The sequence below is a fragment of the Pelobates fuscus genome, chromosome 6, assembly GCF_036172605.1.
Source record: "Pelobates fuscus isolate aPelFus1 chromosome 6, aPelFus1.pri, whole genome shotgun sequence".
NCBI lineage: Eukaryota > Metazoa > Chordata > Amphibia > Anura > Pelobatidae > Pelobates > Pelobates fuscus.
Window position 1 is genome coordinate 172,103,459 of NC_086322.1, and position 25,662 is coordinate 172,129,120.

General features: G+C 39.8%; 1 protein-coding gene across 1 annotated transcript in view; it reads right to left on the bottom strand.

Annotated features, from left to right (window-relative positions):
- Positions 1 to 25,662, bottom strand: part of TTC29 (tetratricopeptide repeat domain 29) — a 353,701-nt gene that overhangs the window by 261,570 nt on the left and 66,469 nt on the right. The window contains exon 4 of the mRNA XM_063460092.1: positions 13,448 to 13,671. Within this exon, the coding sequence (XP_063316162.1) occupies positions 13,448 to 13,671 (224 nt within the window). The remainder of the gene's footprint in view (positions 1 to 13,447; positions 13,672 to 25,662) is intronic.

Genomic DNA, 25,662 nt, shown 5'->3' on the forward strand with positions numbered 1-25,662 from the left:
GTTTTAGTGCACCCCTGCATTTAGTATTGCTCCATGAAGGTGCACATTTTGAAGTCCTCTAAGGCTCAACACATTGATCTTCCAAAATAACACACAATTTGAAAAGCAGAGTAGATTTGTTAGATACTCTGTACTTGCCCATCATATCAAAATAGTTTAATGTAATCACACAATGTTTTCACCCCGTAAGGACTGAGCCAAACGTACATGTTTTGATCAAAATAAAACAAACAAAACTTGGAATTTGACTATAAGTCTGTTCAACCGTAATTCACCTCTTTCATATTAAGTGCACCCACACTCATTATATATAATTTTATTCAGGAGAAATAGGGCTTTCATTTAAAATCAAATATTAAGTTATGAAACATAATTTATTATGAATAAAATATAAAAAAATATGAGAAATTAAGAAATGGTAATCTTTTAGTTCTATGTGACATTTTAGCTATGAATGTCATAATACTGTTTGCTTTTACTGCAATAAAATACACATTTGCATTCAGCGATGTCTCACGTGTAAAACAGTATCCCCTATGTACATGTTTTATGGTGTTTTGGGAAGTTACAGGGTAAAATATAGCATGTTAAATTTTTCAGTTTTTAACCATTGAAATTCACCAGGTTGGTTACGTTGCCTTTTAAACCGTATGGTAGTCCAGGAATGAGAATTACCCCCATGATGGCATACCATTTGCAATAGTAGACAACCCAAGGTTTTGTAAATGGGGTATGTCCAGTCTTTTTTACTAGCCACTTAATCACAAACACTGACCAAAGTTAGCGTTAATATTTGTTTGTGTGTGAAAAATGCAAAAAACAAATTTGAACGCCAATTTTGGCCAGTGTTTGTGACTAAGTGGCTACTAAAAAAGATTGGTCATACCCCATTTGCATTACCTTGGGTTGTCTTCTTTTGCAAATTACATGGGGGTAATTCTCATACCTGGGCTACCATACGGTCTCAAAGGCAAAGTAACCAATCTGGCGAATTTCAATGTGAAAAAACTGAAACACAAGCCTTATATTTGACCATAAAACATGTACATGAGGGGTACTGTTATACTCAGGAGACTTCGCTGAACACAAATATTAGTGTTTCAAAACTGTAAAACGTATCACAAGAATTATATCGGCAGTGTAAGTGCCGTTTGTGTGTGAAAAATGCAAAAAACATCTCTTTCACAGATGATATCATCGTTGTAATACATTTTACTGTTTTGAAACACTAATATTTGTGTTCAGCAAAGTCTCCTGAGTAAAACAGTACCCACATGTACAGGTTTTATGGTGTCTTGGAAAGTTACAGGGTAAAATATGGTGCTAGCAAATTAAATTCTCTGGACGTTCTGCCTGGGTTATCAGGCAGGTCCCGCAAATTATAATATTACAGAAATATATATGTAGAATTAAAAGATATATATATATATATATATATATTTTATTTGTATTTATATATAGGTGATATATACAGATATATTTATGTTTTTACATATATATATATATATATATATATATATTATTTCGTTCTAAGTGTATTTTGACATCAATATATATTAATATCAAAATACAGTTAGAACAAAATTATACATATATATATTATTTATTTTATTATTTTTTTATTTTTAACTTTATATATTTATTTTATATATGTATATAGAATTATAATTTTTTATATATATATGTATTTAATTAATATCATTCTATGTGTATTTTGATAATATATATATATATATATATATATATATATATATATATAATTATTATATATCAATAATAAAATACACTTAGACAGTGTATGTGTATATATACACTTAGATCATATATATATATATATATATATATATATATACACACATACATATATATATATAATCTAAGTATATATTTTATACACAGTTTTAAAACTTCATTTTACTTTATTACAGGCAGCAGGGGGACTACCTGGCATTCCAGGCACTCTCCCTGCTGCACTGCTATGGACGGCTATTCCGTCCATGTGATCGTGAGGTCCTCGCAAGGACTTCGCGATAACATGGCCCAGGAGGGCCGGATCGCTAGCAGGGGGACTCCCTGGGATGCACTGGGATGCCAAAAGTATATATTTTCTACACAGTTTTAAAACTTAATTTTACTTTATTACAGGCAGCAGGGGGACTACCTGGCATTCCAGGCACTCTCCCTGCTGCACTGCTATGGACGGCTATTCCATCCATGTGATCGTGAGGATGCCAGGTAAGTCCCCCCATCGGATCGCCAGCGTGGACGTGCTATGCCGCCCGCTGACGTTTAGAGCCAGGTCCCCAAGGACGGCATAACACAACCGCCGTCCTTAAGGGGTTAAAAGGACACTAGTCACCAAAGCAACTTTAGCTTAATGAAGCAATTGTGGTGTATAGATCAGGTCCCTAAAGTCTCACTGCAAATTCTCTGCCATTTAGGAGTTAAATCACTTTGTTTATGCAGCCCTAATTTACGCAGCACACTTTCCCTGCATGTAATGTGCACAGCCTTACTAAAGTGAGGTCTAATGTTTACACTTCCTTTATTGCCCAGTCTGTTTAATTTATAATTTCTTATATCCTGCACTATTAATACCTTGCTAGACCTTGCAGGAGCCTCCTGTGTATTACTAGTTAAATGTACAGAGCAGGAGGTAAAACATCTAAAGTAAGTTAATATCTGATTAAATATCAAAACCTGAGGTGTCAATCACAGCCAGGTAAGGTGTGGCTAGGGCTGTATGGACAGAAATAAAAATGATTTAACTCTTAAATGTCAGGGAATTGAGCAGTGAGACTTCAGAAGTATAATCTATACACAAAAACTGCTTCATTATGCTAAAGCTGTTTTGGTATCTATAGTGTACCTTTAAAGTTGTTTGTCTTATGGAGCAATTGTAAGTGAGGATATGCACTTAAAACAGATCCTTCATGACCCGAGAATGGCAGTCAAACATCTCCTTGGATCAAGAAGCTATTACCCCACTAATTAAAAAAAAAGTATGTATCTGTATAGACTCTAATAAAACCACCATCATTATTGTTCTTACTGTAAAAAAAAACCTTTCCTTTGCCTTAGATTAAATTTCCAGTCTAAATGTGTGACCTTGTGTCCTATGTATAGTCCTTTTTATGAATAGATTTCCAGACAATGGTTTGTACTGGCCCTGTATATATTTGTATAATGTTATCATATCCCTTCTGAGGCGCCATTTTTCCAAACTAAAGAGATTTCAATTTATTAACCTCTCTACATTACTAAAATCCTCTAATCATTTTATCAATTTTGTAGCCCGCCTCTGAACTATTTTTAGTGCTAGTTCTTATGAACAGGTGCCCAAATTTGCACAGCATATTCAAGGTGTGGTCTTACTAGTGATTTTCTAAAGAGGCAAAATTATATTTTCATCCCCAAAATGAATGCCCCTATTTATACTTGACAATACCTTACTGGCCGTAGCAACTGCTGATTGAAATATATGTGAAATCTTTTCTTTTAAATAATAATGGAGAATCTGACAATTTTCCTTTAAATAACCATTTTGCTGTTGGAATGTTAAAGGGAAACTATCACCATATTATTCATAACAAATAAAGGGCTGCATGCACTATAACAACTTTGTTTATTATTTTGTTAATTAATTTGTTAATTCATATTTTGTTAATTTAATACATCTAATTTGATATCCATTTTCGCAATGACTTGCACCACACTGCTGTCTACTTTTATTAATTTTAAAAAATGTGCAGTTATTCATGCCATACTATTGTCTTTATATGTTTATGGAAACTCTGGCATTAGCTGTTGTGGCACTGCTGGCGTAAATGTAACATGTATAATCCAAGCACGAAAAAATAAAGAATTTAAATTAAAAAAAAAAACAAAAACTAAAAGCAGTGTGTGCAAAGTAGCCAAAAAAAGTATCAATACTGTAACAGTTTCAATGTACAATTGGGCTTTATTCACACATGCCCACAGTACATTGATACAAATTGTTGCTACTTGTTAGTAAAAATAGGGCTTCTCCATGAGGGTTTAGGGACAGGTAGGGTACTAAAAATTAGCAGTATGGTAACTAATATCCTCTGTATGTATATAAACATTCCCAATTGGCAGTAACATTTTGAAAAAAATAAGCCAAAAACTGAACAGTACTGATCAGTGTGATCACAGTAATAAAACTGAGCTGAAAGGGTTAATTTGAGAGGTTTTATTTTTTTATTTTTCTTTCTTCAAAGTAAAACTGTTCTAGAAAAGATATGGCACTAACAAGATTACTCACTAAAGTGCAAATAGCCACATACAGAATGAGGCAAATCATCTGGCTGGTCCAAACGCTGCCAGCAGGCAAATAACACAAAATTATCATTCACTTTAAATGTGCATAATGCATTCGGTTTAAACTTTTAGTAAAACCAATGCTGAATCCTATACTTTTGTATGCAAAAGCACTGCTTTTAATTGTTCGGGCTGACCAAATTCTAACTATATTTGGCTTAGTAAATATGAGAGCATCCATTGCGGTCGGAAATCAGCAATTTCACCAGATTTTGTCAATCCAGATACAATCAGTTTTTTTCTTGAATAACCATGCAGGTATCAGTGATTTCTCTGCCTCTCTTGCCTCAGATCAAAGAGAAGAAGAGGCAGACACAGTGACTAAGGCCAATGTTTGTAATTCATTGGATGATTGGAATTTTAGCGGACACAGACTTTACCGAAAGAATCCTGGGGAACTGTCTTAGTTGCCAGGCAACTCCCCACGATGGATTGCATCAAAGTCAACATTGTGGTGGACAACACGGCAAATTTAGCATCAGCAATAGGTTAATAATAAAGATAAACAATAATAATTTGTTAAAACATCTTACGTTATGGAAGAAAGGAGTGTAATAGGCGCTCGCTAATATATTAAACAGAGGGTGTAAGGCGGGCAGCAGTGAACAATAAAAGGATTCCGGGACCTTGTTGGTGCATGCAATACAAAAAAGAAACAGAGTAAACCGCGCCAAAAATGTAGATATAAACAGTTATACGTATACGTATATAAGTGTCCAAAAGTCTTTTGCACAGTGACCTCAAAGGTAAACAGAAAGAAACAGAATAATAGTGCAATACAGTAAGTATAGTGTTTTAAATGGTGGGTAATTAAAAGTCGTTACAACTCAAACTCTTATGAGCTAATTCAGAGCTCTGCTGTTTTTTCGCATGAAGAAGCCCTTTAAGTGGCGAAACACGTTAAGTGGGACTCATCTAAGTATTTATATACTGTTTTTAACTATTTTTGTTTTGCAAATTAAAGTTTGTTTTATATTTCATATATACTACCCTTTTTTTTTTTTGCATCAATCAACTGCTTCTTGGGAACAACACATCCTAGTTGGGGATTATACCACCTTATGCTGGTTATACTAGTGCAAGTTCTGCTCTAGCAAATTGTCAGGATTACTAATTGATACCGCACGCAAAACTGTATTACACCTAGGACTAAGGATGACGTCTAACCGGACCTTAGAATGGCCGGACTTAACGTATCCAAGAATAGTCAGAATACTTGCTGAGGTCAGGGATAGAGAATCAGACACAGCGATGAAAAAAAGCCAAAAGTCAAGGATACCAAAAATCAGGGAAGTCAGAACGAAGCCAAAGTCAAATACCAAAAAATCAAGATCAGGAAGGCACTCTCGGATTACCATCAGGCAGAAACAATGATAGGGCAATGAGAGAATGTAAAAATAAGTTTAAATAACCCTCCTGTTATTGGCTGTAATCGGCCTTTGACCCCAAAATGTGCGACCCCCGTTTTTTGGGGTCAAAGGCCAATTTACTCATCCTCAACGTGGGTGGTCACGGGGCTATAAGGGGGCATAGATCCACAGCAGCTGGCGCCCCTAGACAGGCTTGGTTTATCAGGAATCCAGGCGCACGGCAGTAGCTGGGCACAACTATTCCTGTCAGGACGGTAAATACCATTAAACACATTACTATAAGTGGATGAATTTGTTAAACAAATGAGGCTACCATACCAACATATATCCTTAGACGGGGATTGTTCTGTTCATGCGAAAAAACAGCAGAGCTCTGAATTAATTTATAAGAATGTGAGTGGTAGCTAATTGTAATTACTCCCAGCTTAAAACATTATACCTACTGTATTGCACCAGTATTCTGTTTCTCTCTGTTTACCTTGAGGTTCACTGTCCAAAATAGTTTTGGACATTTTTGTACGTACAACCGTTTATATCTACATTTTGGGCGAGGTTTAATCTGTTCCTTTTTTGTATTGCATGTCTTATGTTATATCAAGTAGAACCTTCCATGATTAGTTATGATGAGGACCCAAAATGGAAAGACAGCTGGAGTGTGAATTGTAAATGGAAATAGAAAGTTCTAGGCCAAAAACAGCTGAGCTTATAACAGTTGAGTTGGTGAATTATTCCAATGTGTCTATTTTGGCATACAGTGAGAAATTCATTTGTCAGTTCTCTACAATTGCCATTATGGTGAATGAGCTGATTAGTGTATATAGTCTATATAGTGGATATGTTAACACTGTTGAGTGATGGCTTGTTTGTGAAGGTTATATAAACAATGTCAATCTTTATCCAAGAAATGTAAGATATGCGCTGCTGAAGTCATACAGTCTGAATCCATATCTACTGTCCAAAGTATATGTGCTCAAATGTTTTACATATCAGGTGTATGAACTCTTTAAGGTCAGTAGCAAAACGCAGGAGAAGATAAGCAATGCCACTGGGAATCACTCTAAAATGTGATACAATATGCAGTATGATAAATCCATCCATATTATAGTAATGTAAACAGACAATCTGTCTGGTTTGCAGCTGTGACCAAGCAGGATAAATCAATAACATGACAAACTGTTACCCATCTTATTCATTTTACATAACCCATTTAATGCTATAGACTAGAGCAGTGGTCCACAACCTTTTTTCACTTGTGCACTTCTTGGCAGCCTATTTCTATAAATTGTTTCCCTCATATTAGTAAAATACTTTTCTCTGTCCTTGGCTACCATGCCTCTCATCTGCCCCAGGTTCCCTTGCACTTCTTCTGCCCCAGGGTCTCCCTGTACTTCCTCTGCCCCAGGCTCCCTTGCAGTTCCTCTGCCTTAGGATCCCTGCACTTCCTCTGCCCCGGTATCCCCTGCACTTCCTCTGCCCCGGTATCCCCTGCACTTCCTCTGCCCCAGGTTCCCCTGCACTTCCTTTGCTCTGTGCTTCCTTGCACTTTTTCTGTGGTTAGAGCCCCACACAGTGAACAAGCTGTAATGGCTGTGTTCTGACTGGACAGCTGGAGTGCTTTGCATTTACCACCTTCAGGATAGCAAAGGATGAAGGGAAATGTAGCCTGCACTGTAACTTGTCCACGAAATTGCTTTCAAGGAAATTGTAGTTCATGATAGCTGTGATGTGAAATGTTAGTTTTACCTGAAGTATCATAAAAGAAGCAGAGGCTGAAATATATTTGTACTGTGTATGAGAGTTATTACAGCTTCCTGGCGCCCGTGTTGCGATGGCGCCCTGTGTGACTGCCCAGCTCCCACACATCAAAAGGCCGACCCTGGAACGGAAATTATTTTTGTTGCAAACTCACGGGGAAACTGGTTTGCACCCCAGGCTTCAGGTTTATTTCACACAATATTGTGCTCGTCCCAGACCCTGGTCGCAAGACCTGTTACTACACTTTATCATTTTATGTCTCCTTTTAGGTTATAACACTTTTCAGTAAGGATCAGATTCTATTATTTTCCAATTGATGTCAATGGAAAAAAATGCTAATCACTAACCTAACCTAACCTAGTTTGCTCCATCAACAAAATCCAGCCCCACAACACTGGACTGTGTAAATAAAATACAATTAAAAAAACTGAAAAAGAAACAAACAATATAAATGTACTGGCAAAGAAGGGGTTAAAGCAGCTCTGTCACCATATTTTGCAAAGACCCCCAATGGTGAATACTCTGCTTCTATTCCAGTGACCATTGGGAACAAGTATATTTTACCTGTCCCATGCAGGCATAGCCATCTTTTTTTTTATTTGGTGGGGGGGAGTGAGGAGGGGCGGAGAGCCACCATATGTTGCAAAACAATTGATCTTCTGTTGCTGGACTTTTCTGACTTAACCACGTCTGATACATTTCACAGCCCAACTCAACATTTCAGGGATGGTCATATGGTCCTCAGCACCTATATCAAAGTCCCCCTCTGAAGAGTCCGAAACTTAGATGTTTCTCGTATCACAAGGTGCCCAGGTAGTGCCAGACTGGCCTAATGAGAAAGTGGGATATTCATGACATCATATCCATGGTAGCCGGATGTTAGGCAAGAGCAAAGGGGACGGAAAAGAAAGAGGTGTGGTGGCCCAATTAGGTAATGTAGAGTTTAATGTGAAATTACAGTGAGTGTGTGTGGTTCAGTAAGAAAGTATGTTAGTGTGCATGTGAGTCAGCATGTGTGTATCAGTAAAGGGTGTATGTATGTGAGATTTTGTGTTCATTAAAGAGTGTGTGCCAATGAATATGTTTATGAGTCAGTGAGAGTATCTGTGCTGTCCTCAGCATGCCCGCTCCCCTGCCTGATGAATTGGACTATTGTCTAAAATTCTGATTTCCGGACTGCCACATGAACAGATTACTTGCACAATGCATGGATATGTTCGTTTTGATTGTGATTCCGAGTGCTGTTCCTGGCGCCAGGTGGGGCAAATAAGCAGCTTAGTCTGCCATTGTAATATATTCATCCTCCCCTTGCGGTATCTGCAGTAATTGCCTCCCTGACAATAACGGAAGTGACGTTCAACGGCCATGTCAGTATACCTGACTCCAGCGACATGTTGGCGGATGCTGGATGCTGCGGATCCAAGCCAAAATAAATTACCCCACGTCCACCCATGGTGAGGACAACATCGGATTGCGTGTGACATCACGTGGGAGACGCGCACGCACGTTCTGGGGTCAAAAGCCGATTTCGGCCAATCAGATCTGTAAGAGGCTTAATTTAACACATTTTTAGTTCTCCTCATTGCCCTGTCATGGTTTCCCTTAGTAGGTTATCCGAGAGAGTGTTCCTGAGCATTTATTTCTGTTTTTTTTACTTTGGCTTCGTTTTGACTTCCCTGTATTCTGGTATCCTTGACTCTTGGCTTTCCCTCATCGTTGTGTCCCTGACCTCGGCAAGTTTACTGACTATTCTCTGGTACATAAAGTCCAGCCATTCTAAGGCCCGGTAAGACGTTACCTTTAGTCCCAGGTGTGACACAATTCTGCGTGCTGAATCAACTAGTATCCTGGCAGCCATGATCGACAAGAGCTCTGGCAAATCATGTGGGTTATCCCTCCTGTCGATGACTGATGGTTAAAGGACAGCCAGTAAACATTCGGTAAAACAAAATATACTTCCTAAAAGATTCTTCCAGACACTTTGATTGCAGCTATTGAGGGAGACAGACCAGCAGTGATACTGTATGTTTTGCCCTTCCTGTGCCGGTGTGAGAGAGTGTGAGATAGCCTGCGTCATTGCTTTTAGTGCAAAACTAGGTTTAGCTTACTGGTATACCAATCTAACTAGCTACTGCTAGTGGCACTTCAAAAAATCTTTGAGTCGAATATTGCCAGTGTCATTAACCCTAGGGTGTCACTAGGTTTAAGGTATTGTAGTATAGCTAATGTCTATCAGAGGTGCTTATAACAACTTTTAGTGGGAGATATTGCCTGTGTCATTGACCCTTGTATGAAAATCAGTTTACCGTTTTTGAAAGTTTTTTTAATATTTTGTAAGTGTTTGCAGAAAGAAAATCCTTTGTGATGTGCAATAAAAACGAAAAAAAAAAAAAAAAGAAAAGGTTCCTCTTGCATACTTACTGCCACAATGTCATTCACAAAAACCTTGAGTGGGAGTTAGCATACTTTATGCATCCTAGCCTGAGACTGGGGGTAACAATTAGCAATGTGTGTACTGATAATGACACTTCACACCATCTTTGAATTACCAAGTTTTTGGGGGGTTTTTCAAAAATAAAATCCTCTTTCAAGGAAGTGTGTTGTTCAGTAACCCCCCCCCACCCCCCAAAAAAAACAAAACAAAACATTTCTTCTTGTCTAGCTACTGCTGCAATGGCACTCACAGAAACGTTGAGTGGTAGATCGCCTGATTCGTTCATCTTAGTGTAAAACTGGTTAGTGCTTTGGCTACTGCTAACTTTTGACACGTAACACTAACGTGGAATCACCAACGTACTATTTGACAGGTTCTTTTTTTTATTAAGTGTTAGTAGAAAGGAAATCCTATCTTTTTTTTCTGAGTGTGATTATTCCAGTGTGTGCTGTACAACTGTGTGAACACTGTGCAGTGTAGTGCAAACACAATAACGTTACAGTAGATACATGGCGCAGTGGTCATCTACTGATTTGTGAAGACCACTAAAAGAATAAGCCTTTCCATATTCCTCAATCTTAATTGCATTGTTTTTTTTTTTTTTTATCACTAAAAGAGGAATACATATTTTACTGTATATTCTGTATGTTTTTTACACCACACAAGTATGTTTTCTATGTGTTGATAGTTTCAAATCCTCTGACGGCCGGCCAGCACTTGTTACACAGCTGCCATATTAATTCTTTTTTTTTTTTAAATAAATAAAAATCCTATAGGGGTCAATAAGAAAAATAGCGACCCTACTGGCATTGCTGCCAAGACACGAGAAAAGGGGCCTGTTAAATAAGAGGTGTGTGGGGGGGGGGGGGAGGAGGGGGAAAGTCATAGGGGCTTTTCTAATATTAACAGCAGAGGACCTAGTGTCATCCCCCCGACCCCCACCTATGGATGACTGGTGTAGGGCCGTAATATTAAAAATGAAGTGGGAGGATACAGTGTCCTACCCCGACCCCCACCCATGTCAAATGAGTGTGGGCCCTAATAATAACAATACAGGGAAGCTAGGAAGCTAGTGTCTCTCCCCTGGCCCAAATGGAACTTGTGGGAACCCAAATATTAATAATATATATATATATATATATATATATATATATATATATATAAATAAATATTAATACAGAGGGATGGAAGGGGCTGGTGTTTACCTGGGATCCACCCATTGGCGATAGTTTTGGGACCTAATATTAATGAGAAAGTGTGGTACCATGTACCATTGGCAACGAGTGAGGGTTCTCATTAATTGTAAAATAGAGGGCTAGGTCATGCCATTCTCTCCATTATTATTAATATTAGGGCCTCCACTCAACACCAATAGTTGGGAAAAGGGATCCCCCCCATGAATATAGCGAAACCCCACACCCAATGCTCCTATGGGATGGGGCCTTTTCTGTTATTGTCTTATTGACACTCATAAGATTTTTATTTATTTCCTTTTTTACCTTTCTAATGTGGCAACTGGCTTGCAAGCAAATTAATCCTTGCACCGGCGAAGGTTTTTCACTATTTGCCTGCGGGTTACTAGTGCTGCCGGCGGGCAAATAATTATCTTCTTCCAAAAAGCAAGTAAATGGTTATTTGGAAATGTGCATCCTAATGGATGCATTCAGTTTATCATCGGCCGCCATGCCATCCCTGTACTCTAAATTGGTTCAAATGCAGACTTTACGGATTTGCCGAAAGTATCCAAACACATACAGAATAAGTCGTACTGACTAAATCCTGACCGCATTTGGCTTTAGTAAATCTATCAATCTTACAATGTGGTCATAATGCAGTAATTTTCACAAGTATTCCCCAGAAACCCTTATAATCAAATTTTTAACTGCCATTGCAAAAATGCCTGATATTGTCTAGCCATTTTTGCATTGTTGCACACTAATTCTGATGAGCTGAACTGCAGCAAGGATGAAATTCTGCTATCCTGAATTTAAAAACAAAATTTTTTTTAGATGAAGTGATTCAACCGAAACAAATTACAATTTTAATGTGTGGTGTGGAACAGTCATGGAAAGCACCACCACAGATCCAAGCCATGATTTGGGGATAGCTTAGCAACTGTTGCTTAGCGATGCAGTTTAGTGAAATGGTGCTCGTCATGATGATGTCATCATTTCTAGCATGACCTTGGCTGGAAGCAATGGCAGCAATATCTGGAGCTCAAGGAAGATCTCCGGAGATGGGTGGAAGATCTTTATTTGTTGTTTGCAATATATCGTGGTGAGTGTTACTATTTTCCAAGGGCATTTATATATTGAAAATAGGACACGAGTCCCAAAATGTCTATTTGACATGCTCTTTATTAAATGTGGGTTTTTCAAGTGGACTCTTCTACTAACATCCTACTCAGATGGATTGCTTATAGACGAGCAAAGACGGGAAATGAGTGTAGTCCTTCTTTGATTCTTGCACCGGAGCCCTGAAGTTCCTAGTTACATCACTGGTAAACAGTTTGGCAATTTGTTGTCGGATGGTGCCAGTTTACCAGTGGAAGGGAGCTGTATTGGTAATGGTGCTTAGAATACTCATTTAATTGCACTGAAAGAAAAGTGAAAGACCCAAACATTTTTTGGGGAAAAGGTTCTCTATTCATTAGTTCTCATACTAGGTAATCCAATTTATGCTGAGGACATGATCAATATATAGTCTATCTGTCAACCACGGAAATAGCATCGGGAGTGGGGGACACAGTTTTAGAAATACCAAATTTAATACCGGAGTTCATTATTTGAGAAACTATTCAGCATTCTATGATGTGCAGTAACTGTTTACCATTGATGCCTGATTGCCTCCCAGCATCATGCAAACTCTGCGCATCGTGGTTAGTTGTGCTTTGAAGACAACCCATGAGAAGTAGCAATAAAAATCACGAAAAAGAGCTTTGAGTGTAAATATTTTTATAGTGAAAATAGTAAGTCACCTGTCTTAAAATTAATTTGAGCCACCTTAAATACTATAATACAAACATACTTTTTGTGTGCCAAACAAAATATATGTATGTATATATGCTAATGACATTTCATTTGGCAGAACTGCTTATTGTTTTACCTGGATTTTATTCATTACCTTTTTATTCTGCATATTGAAAGTGTATGATAGCACTCCTTTATTGTTTAATGTAGCTGTGTTTCATTGTGTACAAAAAATGACACAGCCTCAATGCTATGCATACATAAGCTTCCCAGAAGACCTCTTGTGCATATAAAACAAAAATATTCTCTCGAGAGTTGTTAAAATATACGCACCCCTTACTCGCCTTGATTCTAGTTTTAAAGGATTAGAAAGCGCACAGTTTGATGCCAGACATGCTTTCTAACCATGTTTTATGATCTACTACTTATCTTGCTGTACAGCTGATAAGAGTAAAGCTGATATGTGCTAAATTGTAGTAATGTTTCAAACTCAAAGATGAAACAATTTAGAATCCTCGCCTGAGGCTCTCACTGCTTCAGCTCCTGCTGCTTCTGTTACCCAGAATTCCCTCTATTACCTGCTCGTTGGGCTGCCTCAGCCCTGGTCAGGAAGTGTTGAAGTTTATCCAGTTTTTCTTGCTGTTCCTCCAAGGGTTTCTGTTGCCATATGGCTGACCCAGGGCCTCCAGCCTCCCTCAAGGCATTCCACTTCTGGATCAGAGTAAAGAGTTCTGAGAAAGATTTGTGATAGCCCCGGCACAGCATTTTTACACAGATGTTTTGCTTCAATGGATTCCTATTCCTGCAGTTAAAAAAATAAATATATATATATATATATAATATTAATATAAAATATATACCATATTTGTTTTATTTATTCTTATTTTATTGCTACCAGTATCCTGAACAGTGAACATATACAATTAAATCAGTTTCCTAAGTCGCATTAATTTTTATTTTGCATTTTAAGAATTTTAAAATACAAGTTAGTTAATAATATCCTTTTCAGTTTTGACTTGTTTGTTTAATGGGTATTGTTAGTGGCAAGCTGTATATGTAAACTAAATTTAACCATTGAGAGCCAAAGCTTTATAATGCAGTTACATTAACCCTTGTAGTTAAACCAAACTAGCTTGTTTTAATAGCTGCAATGTGTGTACTCTTTGCAAAGACATGTATAGAAAACAACAACTAAGCAGTCAGTTCAACAATGGTAACACGATTTTGTCATTCTTTCAAATATTCCAGGAGATGTACATATTAAACTCTGGTGATGTCACCACATTTCCAATTCTAGAGTTTTCTTCATACTTAGCACGTGAAAATCTGAGAAAAAGATTCATTCATGATTCTAATTAAAAGTAAATGATGTAAACTAACCTCTATAGTCATATATCTTATTTTGTTAATGTAATAACCATAATAATATAACATAACTACAATATATGAGATATTAGTGCATATACAAACATAAACACAGATATCTACAATTTTATTTTATTACAAAAATAATATATATATATTTATATATATATATATATATATATATATATATATATATATTTGTGTGAAGGGCTCATGATGGTAAAGAGTAATAAGACCTTAATAAGTGTAGGATGGTATAAAAGTAGCAAGTCGGTTGTGGTGTGCCAGGACCGACGATGAGGTAGGCCTGAAAATAAAGAGGGCCCACCAAGAAGAGATGTAATAAAAAGGAGTTTGATAAAGAGGAGTGGGTGGGAGGGTGATGCAACGCTGACCTCGAAGGTATGGAGCCAGGTAAGGGGTGTCCTTTAAGAAAGGAAGGGGTGTGTCATACGCCCCTCCCACAAACACAGGCCAAAAGGCCTTACTACTTGTGTGAAGGGCTCATGATGGTAAAGAGTAATAAGACCTTAATAAGTGTAGGATGGTATAAAAGTAGCAAGTCGGTTGTGGTGTGCCGGAACCGACGATGAGGTAGGCCTGAAAATAAAGAGGGCAAAAATAGAAATTTCAATATTTAATACAAACTACCAATATACATACTTTTAACAAGACATGTTCTGAAAAGCATTTCTTACTTCTTGTACAGGGTTAGGAATGTATCATGTGTAAGCGGATGATTTCCAGCGCCCCAGTGTCTTGATAACATGAACCGGTATGTTTGCACTGGAGGCTGTGGAGGCCGCTCCTATGCGGAAGGAGTGGCCTGAATAGTTAGCTGGCTTGAGTCCCAGCTGTGTTAGTAAGGACCTGACGTGGGTCATGAAGTTGGTAGTAGTGAGAACTGAACCTCGTAGAACAAAAAGTGGTTGTGATGGCGGTGCCTTGAGACTCTCTGTATAAGAGTCCAGTATTTGGACGGGGCACCATCTGTTGTGAGTCGGATAGTATTTAACCTCTACGGGTGGAGCATGTTGACTGTTTTTGGAATGAGGTAGTGTCAGGATATAATAGTCCATGTGTTTGGTTAAGTGCGAATGGAGCAGTAGGTGAGTGGATTGTGTTGTATTGATGGCGGTAAATTCTCTAGGTCTCAGAAACCCATAAAAAGCCACGTAAATTGCTGTTTTGATGACTAGAGTTGTGTTGATGGAGAAGGGTTTTAGATCTAGTAGTTGTGATAATTCCTTAAAGATATGAAAATCTATAGGAAGCCTTTGTGCTGTATGCGGGGGTTCGGATCTTTGTATACCCCTAAGGATGTTCTTGATTTGGTATGATGACATGAAACTTGAGTTGTTGGGTTGTAATGTCAGCATGTGATGTTGGATGCCTGTAAGATATAGTTTGATTGTGTTGTAAGAAAGTTTGAGTTTGATGTGGCAAAAAGAGGCAAAACCTAAAAAAGATGTCATGATGAACGGTTGTAATATGTTGTGTTCCAAAAGGAATCTTTTGAATAAACTGAAAGCTCTGTTGTAGGTTTTCCTGGTATTTGTAGATAGAGCTAGTTGGGACAAAGTTCTGCAATGTTGCATGATAACGTCTAGTCCATTACTAGCTGATGGAACAGTGGAGTGGCCGTGGCTGTGAGCGCGGCTGATGGGAGAAGTTGATGAAAGGCCTGGAATTTAAAACGAGACAAATTATCAGCTGCCTCGTTACATATACCTGGAATATGAACACAATGCAAGAAGAAATTATGACATGCTGCCAACCAAGTGAGTTTCCTCAAAAATCTCATGATAGTAAGGGATTTGGAGCGACCTTTGTTAATAATGTAACAGGTTGCTTGGTTGTCTGAGTAACACCTTACTGATGAACCTGTCCATAGATGTCCCCATGCCACGGCAGCCGCCACGATGGGATATATCTCAAAAAGAGCTAAGGTAGAGGAAAAACGCTCCAGGTCCTGAACCTCTGAAGGCCAGCTGCCCCAAAGCCATTCGTTCCCAAATATCGCTGCAAAACCTGTGGTAGACGCCGCGTCTGTCCAAACAGTAGGAGAGGTGTCAGACAATTGAGGGAGGAACATGCTTTTACCATTCCAGGTGGTTAAAACGTTTCTCCACATGAGAAGGTCTGCCGTGGCTTGGGTATCTAGGGATAATCTGTGTGCATCATGTAGAAACAGTGGGAACATGCTGAGGAGACGTGAGATGAAAGCACGGCCTTGAGGTATAATACGCATGGCAAAATTGAGTGACCCCAGTAAAGATTGTAATTCTTTGCGGTTACAAGTGCGTAGTTGTATATAGAGGTTGATGTTTGTCAGGATGTTTTCTACCTTAGTGCGTGGTAGGCTAGCTTGCATGTTGGCCAAGTCTAGCATGATGCCCAGAAAAGTGATGATGGTATCTGGGCCTTCGGTCTTGGTAGGGGAGACTGGGACCCCCAACTGGTTGAATAGGCTGACGGTTTCTTTGAGGCTACTGGGAGGGGAAGAATTCTCCTCGACCATTAGGAAATCGTCCAGATAATGTAAGACTGTAGGGCATCTGGATATATTGAGTAGTAACCAGCATAGGGTTTCGGCAAATGTGTCAAATATGGCTGGACTACTTTTAGAACCAACAGTTAGGCGTGAGAAGAAGTAGTAGTTCCCTGCCCACTTGATGCCATGTAGGTGCCACAGTGTGGGGTGGATTGGTAGTAGTTTGAATGCATTTGTTATGTCGGTCTTGCTGAGCCATGCACCGACTCCTGCCTGTATGATAGCCGTAATGGCGTGATCTATAGTGGAATATTGCAGGGAAAATTCCTCCGATGGTATTAGGGAGTTGAGGCTAGGAGTGGTAGAGGTGTGTGGTGCCGACAAATCGATAATAAGTCTCTGCTTGTTGGAAGATTTCCCTGTGACAACCCCGATAGGGTTTGTCCTCCATGTAGTGAAAGGAGGGGATTGAAAAGGTCCCAATAAGAAACCTTCTGTCACTTATTTAGCTATGAGTGTGTCAACAGCTGTAGGGTTGTGTTGGGTGGATTGTAGATTTGGACATTCCAGGATTCCTGAAGGCATATGTATGATACCCGTGTGGAATCCTTCTGATAGACCAGAGATTATGAAATCTACTAAATGTGTAGATGGATGCTGTGACAGAAATGTCGCAAGTAGGGATATGTTTATAGACGTTAGGTACTGTTTGGGATACATTTTATTGGGACACATGATTTTTGCATGTGCCCTGAAACATTTTGAGCATATATGCAATAAACGACAACCGCTGTAATTACATGTACCAACATTAAAGTTATTACATATCTGGGATTTGCCCAGAAACTTGATAGGTCTACCCAGTTTGTCTTTAGCTATTTTCTCCGTAGGACCAGCGGAGCTAGGTCCTTGCAAGTGGGTATGCTCGTTAGCAGTGGTGGGACAAAAATTTGCCGAATGAGACATGGAGGAGCAGTATGCACAAGCCGGCGTCCTTAGACCTGCAAAGTGTCTGCATAAAATCACTGTGTCTATCTTACTCCAGTTGGACCTTGTCCCGTACTGTGAGAAGGCGCCTGACACTTTCGCAGAAAAAGATCTATGGTAATCGTAGAATGCCGATCCACCATATTTATTGCCCAGGTCCACCAGCCTGTGCATATACATGTCAAATTCCTCACGCCTGTGTGGGTAAACGGCACATATGACATCCCGGTAGATGCCAAAAGCCAACACAAATTCCGGGATGGTGAGTTTCCTGTTTAGGCGTGCATCCCTGGACTTGACCACCACAGAAATATCCTCATACGCATAAGTTTTATGCTCCACCACATCCTGGGAGGCAATTAGTAGTGCAGCTAAGTTGACATCTTTACCTTCCAGGATGTCTTTCTTAAGGTGCTCAGGTATCATATGGGCAGGGTTAACCTCCTGCTCGTCAGAGGTGGTGGCTGGAGAAACTAGTGGCAACTCGACCAGTGGCGGAGGGGTCACAGTGGCTGACCCAGCCATGGTAAGGGCTGTGGTGACCGATTCCAGTTTCTCCAGCCTGGAGTTGACCTTGCCCATGGATGACATGAGGGATGTAAGCATGCCGTGTATATCTGTCGGGTTAGACTGGCTAGTCCCTTCCCCTGCATCAGAGTTATCAGTTGAGGTGTGCAACAGTTTGTATAGTTCCACTTTCCTGGCAGTAGCGGGGAAAGGAATGTGTCGCCTCCTGAGTTCGCTGGTAATGCGAGGGATTGTCCATGACCTGAACGATGCAGGACTAGCCATGTCTTCTTCCGGTGATGGGGTATTTGGTCTAACCGGAGTGCTCGGGATGGAGAAATCCTCTAACCCTTCTTGAGACATACTAGATGAGAAAATACATCGTTAGTGTGTTGAAAACCCCAGGGGATGTACTGGCGGGCTAACTATGCCGGCTAAGGCGAAAAATTAATCTTGTTCTTTGGTGACAGTTGCCAAGTGGCTATGAGAGGCTCTAACTATGCGTTGGCGCGAGGGGATATTGAGGCCACCCATCGTAGTGGCAGGAATACGTAGGCCTCTCGGTGATAATAAAAGAAAACAGGGAAGGGAGTGACAGGTGACGCCCTCTCTATAATGCGAGGCGGCTAACTCACGTGTGGCTCGAGGGGCGTTTGCCTCCGAAACGTTAAGGCGGGGTGTTGGCCTCGCGGACCGCTAAACTATAGGCAGTATGCCAAGAGGGGAGATACCTATTTGGGCCTATACCCCTAAATGCCAGTACTCTAAGTCCTATGTAGGGAGAACGTATGTGATACGTGAGCAGGCTTACGTACCTGATAGTATGTATACGTATATGAAACGTCAGGTAAAGAACAACCTGGATAAACCTAAATGGGTAAAAATAGAATTGATAGTATGAGAATTGGATCCTGTGATACTAATGTAGACTAGATATGCTGTCGTAGAATTTGACCGTATGTGTAGGAGTGGAACATTTTAAGCATGGTAGTCACCTGCCTGATATGTTATGGGGTAACACCGTAACGCAGGGATTTACCCTGGTAGTGGGTGCGTATAATGTGTCTACCTGGTGACCAAAATTATCAATATATATGGCCATGCTACTGTAGTATACCTGGTGCAGGGAGTTTTATGTGATTTATCCGGTATAGATTAAATAAACCTTGATATAAATTCAAAGATGTGGGTGAGGTAGAAAATATGAAACTTGACAATATGCAGAAGAAGTAGATGTATGAGTGGTTGAACCGAAAGTGTGATTCAACCCGACAATTTGTGATATTGTGACCGTGTTCTTGTATACTCGATATATCGTTGAGTACATGCAGAAAGGTCAGAAGTGTACGTGCCATGTAATCGTGTGTACATGGATGTGACAACGTAATATACAGAAATACCTTTAGAGAAAGTTTATCACGTTTATGTACTATATCTGCTATATAATTTAATGAGAAACATGAATTTTTATATAAAGTCCGGATAACATAACACATAATTAGATTGAAATAACATATCCTATGGATTGTACATAAACAGGTAAATAACCGACCTATATTATCTATATATACGTATACAGGCTGTGCTGAATTTCAAGCTATGAAAGGAATAGCGATGTGAATGACATGAGCAACCTGCCGTGAGCATATATCGCTGAATGACCAGAACTGTTTGATACAGAAAATATGTGAAAGTTACGTGTATGAGTAATGCAGAAACCGAAAGACAGTTAGTTCGAATGAGTACTTATGCTATGAGACAACGACTTGAAACGAAGTGGGTACTGGTGAATGAGTACCATTCGTAAAGAAACTAATGAAAAGACTATTAGCCGCCAAGTGTAGCTGGCCGTAAAGTGTTAGGCCGTAAAGTGTTAGGCCGTAAAGTAAGGCCTGGTTAACAGCGCGACGCCGTGGGAATGATCCAGGCGTCGAACTTACGATTTGGAAGTCACTAGGACGTAGTCTGCAACGAAGACCGGATTCATGAGGAGCTGGACGGGCGGAAAACCTGTAAGGAATCCGCGGGATTTTTGAAAAGCAAGATGGCGCCGCACGTGAACCGGCAGTGGATTCTCACGCTGACCTCGAAGGTATGGAGCCAGGTAAGGGGTGTCCCTTAAGTAGGGAAGGGGTGTGTCATACGCCCCTCCCACAAACACAGGCCAAAAGGCCTTACTACATATATATATAAATATATATATTTCATATTTATAAGAAACTGTGATCGATACACACCATAGTGTTATTATGTAATTGCATTGTGCATTCTTAAGTGCTAATTTTGCATACTTTAATGAAAGGAGATTTTTAAAAACAAGTGGCATTACTGATGTCACAAGCAGAGCTTATGTTTAAAGGGAAAGTACTCTAGATCAGGGGTAGGCAACCTTTTAGTAGTACAGTGCAAAAACAAAATCTTGAAGTCCCTTGGCATACCAGTCCTAATTTATTTTTAATTGAGGTGTATATGTTGTCGTATTCTACTTACTACCTATTTATGGGTGCTGCAGTTGTTTTGTAGCATTGTATTTGTGAGTTTGTGGGCTATTATGTTTTATATGTTCATGAGTAGTTTGTGGTATTATGTAGATACCTATGAATGTGGGCTATGCATGGGGCCTGCTTGTGTAATTGTGTGTGTGTGTGATATTTCACATTGTGTGATTAGTGGTGTGTGGGGCTGCTTGTGGGGTTGTGTGCATGTATGTGGATTGTCAGTGTTGTGTTGTGGGGACTGTGTGTGTGTTTGTGCCTTTGTGTGAGGAAGAGTTCACTTAGGTACACTTAGAGGGGCTAACGTTCACTAAGAATAAACATTTTCATATATAATATAGAAGTACAGATATAGAGTTTTTGTTAGGAATTGAAAAATAAAATGAGTTTTATATTTTCCAGTAGGGGCTGTTCCAGAACTCAAACGTAGCAGGGACACTGGTTTGCTTCGGGGAGATAGTGCCAAACTAATCTTATTGATTTTTTTTTGTCCGGGAATTGAGAAATGAATTTAGTTAACCATCCAAAAAATTTTTTTTTACTTTTTTAGGTTAAAGAGTTTTTTCATATTACATTTTTTATTTGTTTTTCATTGGTAAGCATTACAAAGAACAGTAATTCAAAGGTTTGAAATAGTTACATAAGAAAAATTGTGCAATAAAACAAAGTTTCACATTTGTAGCACATTAATTACATCGTAAGTACAGATAGACCATTAGCTGAGTTTTCGTTATACAGTACTCTTTGCATAGTCGTGTATTTTATCTACATTTGTGATAGCATTTCCAGCGTCATTTGCAACAATAGATTTGACAACATCTTAGTGGGTCTCTGGCATTGGGTGGTTCTGTGTATATGTGTCACTGTTTCTTGAGAAGTATCTAGTCCTCACAAGTATATGTGTTGTGGAGCGACATGGTATCTGTCTCGTTTTTCCATGTGAGCCACTATGTGTGTGACATGTATACGTGTGTTACTGCTTCTACTCTGTCTACAGCGGAGTCCCGGGGTTTGCTACTTCATTTATGTTAGTGTGTGTATGCGTCGCCAGTATTTTGTTATCGTTGGACACTGCCACCAGATTTGTGCCGGATGGGCTTCCGGTTGTTTGCATCTCCAACATTTGTCTCTAGCCCCATTGTGTATTTTTGCTGGGGTGTAGTGCCAGCGAGTGATTCGTTTGTAATTACTTTCTTGTGTGGTGATATTCGTGGACGTCTTATGGACCCTGAGAAAGATCTTTTGCCACTGGTCATGTGTTATGTCTAATTGTAGTGAGAAAAACAGCGCCAATGAGAGACCAATAAGATTCCTCATCGGAGTTGTATTGGTTGTAGGGCATTAGGGCATAACCCAGAGATTGAAGTAGCTTAAAACGAGACCGGAGTGGGTTAACCAATTTCAGACTCGATACCCCACAATAGATTGCTCTATCTATGTATAGCAAAAGAGTGCCATTCCTAGATCATAAATGAACTAGAAAAGTAGTGTGAAAATAATAAATGTCTTTATTAATTCCTCTAAGGGGAAATCAAGCAAAAATAATAATAATAATAATCATAATGAAACAAGTGAAAAAAAGTGGAAAACTAAATATGTACAATAATAAAAAGCAGCAGCCTACCTATTTACAAAGTGTATTGCCCTCACAAGCTGTGCATAACTCGTGGCTTTTGCTAAGAAGTATCTAACTGAGATACAATGTTGCAAACAGTTTAGAAATAACAACTCGTTCTGTGCACTAAAATGTAAGGGTTAGAAAGAATAACCATGTATCCCCTGGTGTACTTGATAGCAGAACTCCTTAAATAGAGTTAAATTGCTATGATCGCACATATAATGGATGCTTTCACCTGCTATCATTCCAAGGGTGGAAACCCACCCCCCCCAAAAAAAAAATAAACCCGCTAGGTTATATGGCTAGCAGGGATTTTTCAATTAGAGGTCTAATACGGGGTATTAGAGGGGTATTGGGGGAGGAGTGAGGCAGTATAGACCTAATTCGAAAAGAGGTCGAAGAAACTAGCCTTACAATGAATCCTAGACCCTCAATTAAGTACTTCCTCTAGTTCCAGATAATGGCTAGGGCGAGGCTACATATAATGGCTACATATAAATGGTGAACAATAAATCCGGCCGGACAAAGAGCAACAGGGAGAACGTCCTCTGAAATGCTTTAAACACCTAAACCCTTATTGAGCAGTCAGGATACTTTGATCAAAGTTTTGTGATATATATACGGTTCATGTGGCACACCGAGTGGTACCGAGTGTACCGCATGCTGAGTGCAATTCGGGTACAATGTGAGTGAAGTGCCGATCTATAAGAAAGGTTAGCTATACATAAATAGAGATTAATGTGCCTTCTCCGGTATTACAAACCCTCACACTGTCCCTATAAACAATTAACTCAAATAGCACAAATGGATCGGTGGCTGAGCTGAGCCTGGATAGTACTGACCCTGAACAAGTAAGCCCTAGTATAATAAAGACCTGAAAAAAAAACCCTACCCAAAGTAAAATAAACTTGGTAGTGCTGAACCTAGATAAAATTTATAATAGAAGTGGTTACGCTCAACGCGCGTTTCGGTGCCAGCATGCTCCTTTGTCAAGAGCTAATGTTAAGAGTGTCTTCTGTTTAAGGGGATGTGTTAGGCATAGTTTCTCGAAGGCCATTGGGTCTCTATCGCCATTCGGCAGAAGCTTCAAACTTCGGATAAAGTGGTTGAATTGTGTGTAGTAGAGGTGTTGTGTGCCCGTAGGGGATTGTGTAGTAAAGAGGGAGCGTATGTCTTTTAGTTTGTTCCCCTGAGCTACGTCCTGGAGCAGTAAGTATGGCCCATCGAGGCTAACTTGTCCTGTCCAGTTGGAGATTCTTGCTTGTAGAAGGGGTTGTGTGTGAGAGGGTATAGTGGTGAAGGGTATGGAGAGACGGTCTTGTTTAGAGTAATATTTGACCATACTCTGAGAGTAGCTGCGATCGTCGGGTGATGTTTGTGTTGTGTGAGTGTCCGATCTGACTTGTGCCATGGGATCGTCATAATGGGAGCCTCCATGAAGGAATATAATTTATATTTATATTTAACTTTTGTGAAGGATTACCCCCTCTTATCTGTCCTTTAGATAGTAATTATACACTTACAGCTTTTTTTCTTCTCCTCCATGAAGAAAGATTCTATTTTCACCCATTGATGGGTCGTGGTCTCATTCGCCCATTCATATACTCTTGCTAGGTGAATGGCTTTGTGGTATGTATCTATGTTTAGCTAGTAGGGGATGTGAGTATGACCACAGGAAGGATGTAATCAAAGCCCTAACCGTGTCAAAGAATTCCTTGGGCAGTGTTATAGGAAGCGTCTGCAGTACTTATAGGATGCGTGACAACACATTCATTTTTAAAATATTCAGCCAGCCGAACAATCCGTAACGTGGTTTGTGCCAGTTTTTCATATCTTTGGCTATGGCTGCTATTAGAAGAGGGGGGATGTTCAAGTCATATACTTGAGTAATCTTGTTTGGCAGATATACTCCTAGGTACTTAATGGAGGTAGGGGCCCAGGTGAAGTGAAATTGCTGTTGCAGTTGTGTGCCCATGTTTGGTGTCATGTTGAGCGGTAGCAACTCACATTTGGATAAGTTGTCTCGGAAGTTGGATATCTTTCCATAGACTTCCATTTCCTTTATGATGTGTGGGAGAGATTGGAGCGGGTGAAAAAAAGGTCACCAGCGATTGCTTAAATTTTGTATTACTCCCCTTTAATATTGACTCCCTGGATCAGCGGGTTGTCCCTAATTCCCTGTAGGAATGGCTCTAAGACCAATGTGAATAAGAGGGGGGAAAGGGGGCATCCCGGTCACGTTCCGTTGGCTATTTGCACTGGGTTAGATAGATGGCCGTTAATGTGTAGTTGGTCAGTGGGTGTCGAGTAAATCGTGCTCAGCCAGTTCAGCCATCGTGGCTCAAATCCCAAACGTCTCATCGTGGCTGTCATTAATGACCAGTCCACACTGTCGAACGCCTTTCTCGGCGTCTATGACCAACAAGGCACTCATTTTCACCCAGTGCATTAGATTTAGTAATTTTGTAGTGTTATTATTTGCTTCCCTGCCCGGCACAAAGCCGGATTGATCTGGGAGTAGCGCTTTTAGTCTAGTGGCCAAGATTTTTGTAAATATTTTAAAGTGTACATTAGTTAGTAAGATGGGCCTGTAACTGCCACAGTTCAGAGGGACCTTAGCCGGTTTTGGGATTAAGGCTATGGTTGCTTCCAAGTCTGTGTGGGTATTGATTGGGCTGAGGTTAAAGAATTAAAGGCGTTGAGGAATGGTTGTGCTAGGACCGGAGCCATGATTTTATAAAAGCTCTGGCTTTTACCTACTGGGGTGTGTCTGATTGCTCGGTGTAATTCGTCCAACGTAATTGGACTATCTAGGAAATTTATTAAGTTAGTCGGTAATGTGTTTTTGATTCTTGCCTGTAGGAAGTCTTGGATATCTGTCAGTGAGGGTGGTGTTTCCCTCAGGTTGTATAGGGCTGTGTAATATGTTTGGAATGCTTTAGTGATGTCTGGCATTAGAGAGGTCTTAGAGCCAACTGGGCGTTGAATTGCTGATATGAAGGCCTTTCCTGTTTTAAGGATTGGGTCAATAGGCGGCCGCTTTTCCCTCCCTGTTTGTAGTATGTATGTTTTGTGAGTTGTATTTTGCGTTTTGTATGAATTTGGAGTAGTGATTAGTGATGTACCGAACTGTCCACCGGCGAACAGTTCCCGGCGAACTTAGCGTGTTCGCGTTCGCCGCGGCGGGCGGACACATGCGCAGTTCGATCCGCCCCCTATTCGTCATCATTGGGCAAACTTTGACCCTGTGCCTCTCGGTCAGCAGACACATTCCAGCCAATCAGCAGCACTCCCTCCCTTCCACACCCTCCAACCTCCCTCCCAGCA